At 32.4% G+C, this 11,395-nt stretch overlaps 2 protein-coding genes across 3 annotated transcripts in view; one reads left to right on the plus strand and one right to left on the minus strand.

The window, feature by feature from the left end:
* Window positions 1–11,395, plus strand: part of LOC100161295 (somatostatin receptor type 5) — a 280,182-nt gene that overhangs the window by 56,121 nt on the left and 212,666 nt on the right. The gene's annotated exons all lie outside the window — the stretch shown is intronic.
* LOC100570637 (box A-binding factor-like) overlaps window positions 11,374–11,395 on the minus strand; it is a 2,718-nt gene continuing 2,696 nt past the window's right edge. Inside the window, exon 3 of the mRNA XM_029486181.1 lies at window positions 11,374–11,384. Within this exon, the coding sequence (XP_029342041.1) occupies window positions 11,374–11,384 (11 nt within the window). The remainder of the gene's footprint in view (window positions 11,385–11,395) is intronic.

The raw sequence follows: 11,395 nt of genomic DNA on the forward strand, positions 1-11,395 counted from the left end.
CAAGATTCCACGTAAGTAGTTAATTCTGTTACCAAAAAATCTAAAAAATACATAAGCACAGTTTATTTTTATACTTATTCTATTAGTTAAAATTTGGACGAAATTACATATTAAAAAACGTAGAATAACTATTTTAGTTATTTTGTTGTGACTGTATAATATTATTTGTGGGTACTTGAAACTTTTAAAGTATACTATTATATATTTATGATAGTATCACGGTTTGTTGTTGATGTATAACGCGTTATAAGTACCTAATGGATATTGTGATATGATTAATTTGGAATTTATTATAGGTACCTTCCTATTATAGGTCAATTTTTTTTTAATACCATAGATAAGTATATAATATGTCTTATACCTAGACTGACATACCGTCTCCGCTCAGAATCGTTTTTCTTATACAATGATATCGTATCATTGAATTCAAAATTAATACCATCCATTATACACCAACACACTTGTAACCTACTGTACAGCAGAGCGACATCCACTTACCCACCTTTTTTAAGTATTAAGATGTATTGTAAAAAATAATATTATTATGTGTAAGCCAATGTAAAGGTATGAAGTATGAATTGAAGTAATTAAACTTGGTAGTATAATATTACCTGTATATGTTTTAAGAAATTGAAATGTATTGAATTACTTACTTATTGTCACTTACATTATTATGTATGTAACGACATTGTCATAAGCAATTGACACACCAAGCTCCTACTAAAACTATTAGCTTTTAATGAAATGTATTGCTATACGCATGAAAAATGAAATGATGTGCATTCTCATAACAGTGTAATGTACCTATTACATATATCATATATAATAAATATAAAATTTGCTCAGGTGCGTTAATTTATTAGCAATAATAATATATAGAATTATATTATAATAGAATAGCATAGTAATATTATAACATTTATACAATTAATTAAAGTCAGCATAACTTTTTAGAAGACAGGCTTAAAACATTTGATATAATAAAAACAATTATTACGTAGTAGTCATACAAAGAAAAAAATGGAAACTGTGTCGGATCGCGGACAATATACAAAGCGTATATCACCAGGTATGCAATCAACCTGCGGTGGATTGCGGATCCTGCTAGTAGCGTAGGTATAGGTAAGAGAATATTGTAGAACATAGTTTCTGTCAGTTAAAAGTTGAAAGTTATATAAGGATTTGTGCTAAGGATAAGTGATATGGATTGGAGATAAGGCCTGCGCTTTGGCAGGTACGTTAAAAAGTTTGAGCGCCTAGCAATCCGTCACGAACAATGTGAATTATTAAATGGACGGGCTGGATACGATCCTCAGGATCTCCTGGCATTTGACCGATTCTTTTGGTCGTTAAAAATGTTAAAAAGTGTTGAGCCGATGCTGTATTCGATTGTCTAGCTATCAGTCGTTAAATCACATAGGTAGGCAATCCGACTTCGTCGGATAGCGGACAATATGCGAAGTCTATATTACCAGGTATGCAATCCACCTCGCTAGTTCCGTAAGTACGTCAAAAACTTCACGGACAGTTTAGTTTTAAACTTATATCAAAGAATCGTACAATATTATACTATAGTAAATAGTGTTATGGATGTTGATGATATTAAATGATTATATATATATTATATTATCTATTATTGAATTACACAATATAATTCCTGTAGAAGTTATATTACTATTTTTATAGTTAGGTCGTAGGTACATTGTATTATAGGTAATAAAAATAAATAACTCTGTTCCCATCTATACATATAATTATATAATGCCAAAATACTATACACAGTACGCACTAAAGATTAATAGTAATTACTAATTTATTACAATATATCTCTTTCTAATATATAAAAATCTCGTGTCACAATATGGAAAATATTTATCTTCGACTCCGAAACGGCTAGACCGACTTTTATGAAATTTTATGAGTACATTAATTAAGACTGAGAGAGTGAAGTAATCTATTTTTCATACCCCTAAGTCTAACCCGGGGAGGTGTTTAAACGGGGATTTTGAGATTTACGGAAGAAATTGTTGTTCTAAAGCTATTATAATAATAATTATTAGTTGCCATTGGTTAATCGTTAGTTAAATTATTATTGTTATTATTAATAATTATTAATGACGTAATAGTATTAGTAGGTATTTTATTTGTATATTGGTTAATCAGGCATGTACCAAATCGGATTGTCGCATATTGCCGACACGTTTTTGACTTCTCCTTTTAGATATTTTGAACACGTAATTATTATTATTTATTTAGTACTTAGTCACCTTTGTTTTTAAATGAATTAAATGAAAGGTAAATAAAGAAAATCTATGACTTCGAACGTGATTAAACATACCTACAATATAGTCGACTCGACTCGAGCTAGGATATTTTATTACGTTTATTTATTATAATAATATATACATGTGACTACCTACAGACCGATACAGTGCCTATATCGTGTATATTTATGCCACAAATCAATCAAATATATAAATACCAATATAAGGAAGGCCACGGCGTGACCGAGTAGGCAAAAGGACAAAAGGCAGTGAAATATAGAATAATATAATAACGCAAAAAAAAAAACATGTAAATATATCAATAAAAAAATCGAACTTTTCGACGCATTTATTTAGGGCCTGTATATAGTAATACCTACGCGACGTAATAAAGTGGTAAAACTCTACTTTTCTAAAAATTTATCGATAAACACGCGCACGGCGGCACTCGGTGTGCACGTTATGTCCGCGCGCGGCCTGTAAATTTAGCGGGAAACGCGAATAAGTTCCGAACGGGGACGCCGAAAGTCCTCAAAGCGGGTAAAGAAGAAAAATCTGAATTAAACTCAAATAAACTAAATTATTTATATCAATAGATATTAATAGATTAATAAATAAACAAATCAATAAATAATAATAAAAAAATACAAATTTCTCGGTAAATATACGTTTTTTTTTTCTGATAATATTTTCTATTGTGTATAATTTATATACCTTTTTTTTTCTGATAATATTTCCTATCGTGTATTACATTTCATAAAAGCAGAGACCCGGGAGACCGCCCATCGAATTTTTTCATTGGCCCTCGTTTACGCCGACTTTAAACCAAAGACCCGGGAGACGCGAATCGAATTTTCTCATTGGCGGTTCCCTAAAAAGTACAACATTTCGACACGGGCAGCGCCACACGGGTCTTTGCTTTATAGTTAAGGAGATTAAGGAGATAAGGAGATGAGAAGAGAATAGATATATAAATTATTTTTAACCACACAAAGGTATATTATAATATACAATAGTGCAACACTGTATTGTATGATAATAAATATACCATTATTAGGTACCTACCAGTATTCCAATATAATTATGTAGTTAACTATACCACTATGATATTCATGGTATATACTATATACTATATATTCAAATATTGAACAACTATATATGTATATATATTATATATATATAACCAATAACCATTTTGATAATACTTTATCGTTGCCTTAAAATATCATATTATGAAAATACAACTTGGGGATGCGAAGCAACTACCAATAATGTACCCAGGTCATAATTGTTACAGTTAATGTAGTTATTTGTTAACTTATGTAATAAACATCATTACAACGTCACTGTAATACAATAAACTACATAATTACATAATATTCTCCAAGAGGTGCAAACAACCAAATAATACGATTCCGAGATATTACAATTCTCTTTGCTCGGATTAATTCAAGGAGTTGTAAATTGTTTGAAAATTATGTATTATATATATATTATTTTATAGTATTTACGAGGTATTACTGAACAATAATGAAGATACGATACATTGTATGAGATTGAGATACATTATAATGTTGCTTAAATAGAAAGTATTTGAGAAGGTAGTTTTTATTTTTTTGTATACACTAATAATAATATAATAATAATTATTATTAGCGTTTATTTCAAAGAATAATGGGCCTTATTGAGCCGGAGGTAGTTAAGTATACATGTTACAATCAATAATGTATACTTACTTTATTCCACAATAATATAACAATGTATAGGTAGTGTGAAACAGAAATAAAATTATTATGAGCTTAAATCATAAAAGATAGGTTTAACCAATTAACTTATGGTAACAATCTTTGTTTTATTTGATCAATCGGTAAAAAAATATTATAAATTATACAAAAATACATATACAATATCCAATTTTCTTAAAAATTAAAAACAATGTGAACACTTAACATTATACATATCATACATATTATATCACGTGTCTACGAAAACTGGGTATATGTCTATATAACTCAGTTACCTACATTACTCAATACCGCAATACATATTTTAAAATGAATTAAAAATTGAAAAATTCTGTCTGCGGGAGATTGATGATCCAATATTCTAGTTTCATGTTCTGCAAACAGAATTCAAAAATATGTATAGGGTACCTACTGAGTTATATGGGTAATTTAATTATAGAGTGTACACGGTTTCCGTGGACACGTGAGATATAATATATACAACACGCATAGTTCATAAAGTATTTTGTTGTATCTAACGCGTATAAAATACTAATACATATTTAGGTTAAAATATTTTTTTATGTCTTTATACTGCATTATTTTTGTTTAAACTATAATATAATAAAATATAATTAACTTAAATAAAACTTACATGAATATTACATTATATCTACAACAGATCTGAACAACAAATGTCTCAATTTTACAATTATATGTATACCTCGTAATAGTCGTAATTACTATAAAACAAACGCAAATTAAAATACTAAAGCTACATACATTAACTACATAACCTTACTACATTAAGCTCCTGTAGTCCTGTTATAAGTTTATGGAAAGAAAGAGCATGATTTTTTCATTGTACCTAATCATATTAAATGGTTTATTTTTTGTAAACAATCTAGTATTATATATAATATACATGATTTAAGGACATGGTCTTTTAATATTATATGAATGACAGATCGCAATATAAACTTTCCGACCTAATTGATTGGTTTTGTGTTTGTACTACTGTACGTTTTATTCGTTATTAATGAGTAAATAATAAATTGATATGCATACTATATGACTTTAATTTGTACTAAATATATATATTTTTTAACCATATACAATCTATACATTAGCAGTACAATACGCATGAGAATAATATATATTATATAATAATAAAAATTACATGCCAATTTGTTGAAGAAATCATATAGTGACAGCACTTCGGCAGGTGTTTATGTTATTTTTATTTAATATAATATAATATAATAGATATATATTCCAAAATTGCCACCTTCACTATGTTTACTAAAAATATATATGGCCACTGGCGAGGAACAATTAACAATTTTAATTTTCACTTTAATTTTTTTAAACTTTGTATGCAACAGTAAATATTTATTTTAAAAGTTTGAAACTCTGAAAATGAAATTACGATATTATTATAGTATACCTACGTATTAACTGGCTTATATTAAATGTTATAATATTTTGAGGAATAGTTTTTTGAAAATATGTTACTTTTGTTTTCAATCAGATAATGCTTATAAATTATAATTTATGAATTACAAAATTGTCTCATAAAATATTTATATTATTATTTTTTTAAATAAATAATAGGATACAATGCATTTGTTTGAAATGTTTAATAGTTATGTACATAATATGGGAATACTGAATGACCATTTTTATTGATTTAAATACGTATGTCATTGGGCAGTTCTAATTATAGTTATTATTGTGTTGGCTAATAAATTGTTCTTAGTATATTATTCGTGTATTTATTATAGAATTAAACACATTTTAAAATGATGTATAATTACCTATGCTTGGTCATTAAAATATGTTAACTATAAAACTTTTTTCTTACGACGTTTTATAGTTAAATAATAAGTTTGAATGATTTTATTCGTTCTCTAATATTCCAAATATATTTTTCTTCACAGTCGCTTTCGGATTTAATAATTATATATTTATTGGTAAAATAATCAAATTGTATATTCGATGTGAAATAACAATTATTATTTTATGACAATACATTTTATCGCAGTAAATGCATTTGATTGTAACTACGGATATTCAGAGCTCGTTTTGACTTTTTAGGATCGAAATGGATTTGTTATTTTGTTTCAAATCCATAGCAGCTGGTTTACGACTACTATGAGGACTCTACAGTCTACATTCTATCTCGATGTTATCATTGTTTAGCAGAGTAAAAACTTTGGTTTTTATTTTCAATTATGATAATATCATATTATACGTTTAGGAATATTTCATTAGTATTGTATAACGCCTTTATAATACGTATAACGTCATGATACGAATAGTAGCCCACCGCCGAAATCGTTAATCACTTGTCCCGCCCGAGGAAAGAATCGTGTCTACGAAACTCGTTTAGACGACTACTTATGCATCATATAATCGCGGAATGCGCACACATTTTGATTTAGGACTATATAATATATTATATTTAAAAAAAGAGTTGAGAAATAAATAACCGACGTATCCATCCCGTAGGTGTTTATTATTTATTTATTTTTTATCAAATAAAAAACACCGCCCGCAAAACTATTCAGTTCAGTGATATGATTACCTGCGCGCACAAATTATACACCTACATGACAACGTTTTTAAATAGCTGAACCGCACATAGTTTTTTAAGGTATAGAGCGGTCTCCTGATTAAGAAATTAAAAACTTATATATTATGTTGTTATTAAAAAATTTCCATCATCAAAATAAGATTTTTATACTTTATGCGTTATAAATACTAAAATACATACTTGGTATTTTAATATTTTTTTTTTTTTTTTTTTCAAGAAGCATAAAAATTGACTCGGAGAACGGGACATTTAAACGGATCACTCCGTATACAAAAGTGTGTACACTGCATATTACATTTATGTATTTATACATAATATACAGTATTTATTTATGCCGTTACCGCGACCGCGGTGGGGTCTTATTAGCGACCGGAAAGCCGTCGTCGTCAACAGACTTTAATTAAACTGCGCATCGAGCTAACCGTCGCCGTTCATCAAAAGCCATCATAAACTCACCTGGAAGACTCAATATATATATATATATGTAGGGCAGGGTCGCGGATGGCCACGTGCAGTACTGTATATTATACACACCGCGAAATGAAAATCAAAATTTCCTCTCTTTTTTTCTTTTTTTTACGATATTTGTCGTCCCTTGGGTTTACTGCGGTACACCGCGGCGCTTTCTATATATACAGTATTTTTTTTTCCGTTCCCCACAACCCGAATCTCATTAAGCCGCTGCCCGGCGTTTATATAATTTGATTAATTGTCCCGAACAGGTCCATTTAGCATTCCGAGTTTCCGGGCTCTTAGTTTCGTGTTTCGCTATATATTGCTGCCATCGCCGCCGCCGTGACGCGGATAAGCAATAATAACTGGCGCATAATATCAAATTCGCCGGCATATATATATAATATATATATATTGTATATTTATTTATGTATTTTTGACATTTTTCAAGGCCAAGCGGGGGAGGGAAATTGTGTGCAGAATATTGTCGGCGCTGCGGTCTCCGCGACGACGGCGATATGGGCCGAAGACGAAGATTATAATATATAAAATATAATATGAACTATATATACAGCTGTTACTGGGTCGCGATGGGCGGGAAGAGGCCGACTCGTGATTAATTGCCCGAGGCCTCCTACAGTCAGACCGGGACATTATAATATATTATATTATACACAGCACCGACTACTGCGGGAGCGGAGAGCGAGCTAGACACCGATAGAACGGGAGCGAAGAGAGGGCGATAGGGGGGGGGGGGGGAGAGAACAATGACTTTAAGTCGTCGGGCCTATATCGTATAAAATAATGTTATATGAAATCGCGGCGTTTCGACCTGTGCGGGACGTGTCTTTTCGCTGCTGCCGCGTGCAGTACCTACGTATTACAAGTACCGACCGAATGGGTTTGCGACGTGCCGGACGTGTGAGGCGTTATTACGTTTCGTTGTTGTTGTTGTATGTATATACTCATTATTATAATATCATTATGCTAGTCCGAACAGATATTATCGCGATGATAAATCATTGTCCGATACCGCCACTGCAGACGACTACGCTCCACGCCACTGTACCCACTGCACGCGCATTGCGCCGCCGACCGCACGCAGATGTAGACTGGTACGCGTCGTACGGCACCGCCCCGCGTACAATGCGATTTATGCGTGTCATATTATTACATTATGTGCTTGCGGGGCGCCAGGGTCATAATAGGAATAATGACAATACCGCGTAGGTCAGGTCAAGATCGGAGTGTGCTCGGGTGCACTAATTGCACGACTACGTGAATTTTATGATTATGACCACAGCCGACTCGGTGCAGAATAGATAATACAATGTTCTCTCTATACGACGTTATGCATACGCACGAGTTCACGAGACAGCGTTCGAATTTGAAATAAATCACAAATATTCATCAGGACGTCCACGACCACTTGCACTCGCGAGCACATTGAAACCGTTTAAATACATTCGAGAACGTGTGTGCTAGTCGGTCGATATTGCAGGTATCGATTTATTGTAATATGAGTAAAATAAATACGATTTTTTTGAAGCGTTGACTTTAAATTGTCAGGCAATATTGTCGCAGATCGACAACACTATATCGGATCTGTGATGTGAAGACGATCAGGCGTAGAGACAAAATCATGATAATCCGATAATCGTCTTTCGTCTAACCGGTAAATACGTCTGATTGGGTGGTATGCATTGAACCGCTTCATTAGCTATAACTGCAGGTACTTTAAGATACAATGTCATGATCATAAATAATATATTTTAATTTACCATTAATCCGTGTCGTACGAAATAATATACTGTGTCGTGATGTTTTGGACAGATCCACCTCCGCCACGATTATAATTTGACCCAACGACCTTCGAAAGGGCGGTATAACCAACGAGTTTTGGAACAATAATAAAAAAAAGTCAAAGTTGGAAAATCATCGCGGGCACCTCATATAATAATATAATAATATTATATTATATAATTAATATATCGATGGCGAATATGCCAAAAGTTTCGCTCGCGTATTCCCGTTAGGCGTACCTACCCAAGTCATACGTCACAAACACCACTTTTCACGAGAGACCGGTGTTTTGACTTTTCCGAATTGTCCGTAGGTACCTCCAGCTAACCTATATACCGGGTACACGACAAACCGAACCGTTCGGAAACTTCAACCCCTCGTATTGTCGCTATGTATAGTGCGATTATTATTGTTATATCGTCGGCGCCCACTCGACGATCATAATAATATTCGTGTCTATAAAATAAAGGCGATTCGCCGGATCGGCACGCGGCGGGTGAAAATGTCGGACGCGCGCGCGCCCGCTCGGGCTACGTCGTCCGGCGGAACACGCGCATTATCCGCGGTCCGCGGTCACAGCGCCCCGCCAATCCGATCGCTCCGGTTAAACGGATTTAATCGAAAAACGTCATCAAACGGTGTGATTTATCGTTTTGTGCATTATAATAATAATAATAATAATAATAATATAACTGCGACCGAACGTAGCGAACAGTATCGAATTGCAGGTACGTTTTTTGTTTGTTCGTTCTTTGCGACGCGCACGACGGTCCTTCGATTTTATAACGATATTATGTTGTGCGCACTATATAATATTATCCAAAGTCATATCGTAATATCGTTTACCTATATCGATTCTTTATTATGACGTATAAGTTATGGATACATATTTTATATAAGTTACGATATTCGCTGTATTCGTGTATACTATTTACTTCCTCTAGGTAGATATATGGGCCTGCGCGATTATTCTTTGACGCGACCGATGATCAATTATAGGTATTGTAATCGATTTTACCGGTTAATCGGATATCCGATTAATCGATCGATTATTGAATTAATCGAACTAAAACACCGATTGATTGATTTAAAAATAAATAATATGGTAATACATTATATGGCCCTAAATGTAGTCCCTAAAATTGTGTGTCGTATACGAAATTTAAAAGTGTGTTATTCTAATTAAACCTTTATAATAATATTATATATAATTTTATATCTTCACATTTTTTTTTTATATTTTAATGGTTTTTTGCCAAACCACATTTTAATTATTATCTAAATTCTAGACAGACACACAGTAAACAATATATTGTGTTGTTACGCCTTACACTCTTATTATAGTTATTATTATAAACTATTCATTGTCATTGAGAGTAGCTATTTTTATTATTACCTGCTTAGTAGTGAACGGTGGTATATTATAGTATACTAGCTGTTTATCTAGAAATAATTTAGATTTGACCGATTTGGGACTATGTGTGTAGTACGAAAATTTGGATATTTTAGGAACTGGGACCCTCATATAATGGATATTAGATAGTCAGAATTACAATTTTAGATTCTGAGCGGAGCGATGAATGTATTGATTTTACAATGATGTTTTTTTTTTTTGTGTGTCTGTGTACACGATAAGTATTCGAAATAATGCTTCGATTTTCAACTTAAGTATCTTGTTTGATGGGAAAGTGAATATTGTTGGTTGCATTTGGGGAAGTCAAAACTTGAAATTCCCAGTAATTTTCAAAAGCACCGTTAAAAAACAAAGAAAAATTAAGGAAAAACGGGAATTAAAGAAAATCGATTTTCCACAAAATTGACTTTGGTTTTTGGTGTAACTTTAAAAAAAATGATCTTAGATACATGAAATTTTCACCGGTTTTTTATATTTGAATTTTCTATACATGATACAATTTTCAAAATATTTTGATTTGTTTTGAACTGTTTAAGGACATTTTCAGTTTCCTATTTTATTAGTTTTTTTTTCTATGAATGACAATAAAACTTTATTTGTTGGGTAAAAATATTTAGAAAATTAATACAAATGGTAACCACGAACGCGATCAACCCTAGGAGCCGATCTTTTGTCATGTCTTCGATAATTTCATTGAACGACATGGATTTGGCCGTGGCCAAGAGTCGTGCTAGCTATTACACTGGAAGTCGACTGACCAAAGTCTTTTTATCCATGCCAAGTATTATGTTAAAGACACCCGAAACGGCAATTCAAGTGCCGTCCGCCACGACTAGTCCCAATGGAGTTGAAGACCCTGACCGGACTCAATGTGGCGATGCCGGTCATCTGTGTAAAACCACAGGATACAGATGCTGCAATAACGAACCAGGTGGTAACCACGAACAAGGTCAAAACTATAAGAGCCGGTCATTTTGGAAACGTACTAAAAAATTCTTCTGCGATTATTGTGCTGCGCATAGTTCCTAGCAATTGCTGTTGCGCCTTTGTAGATGTTCCTATATAGTTATAAGTTAATATACCTACCGTATAGCCCGGTACAAAAATAATTTTTTTAAATTATTTTGATGCTCTGTCGAAA

Source organism: Acyrthosiphon pisum, chromosome A1, assembly GCF_005508785.2.
Source record: "Acyrthosiphon pisum isolate AL4f chromosome A1, pea_aphid_22Mar2018_4r6ur, whole genome shotgun sequence".
Taxonomy (NCBI): domain Eukaryota; kingdom Metazoa; phylum Arthropoda; class Insecta; order Hemiptera; family Aphididae; genus Acyrthosiphon; species Acyrthosiphon pisum.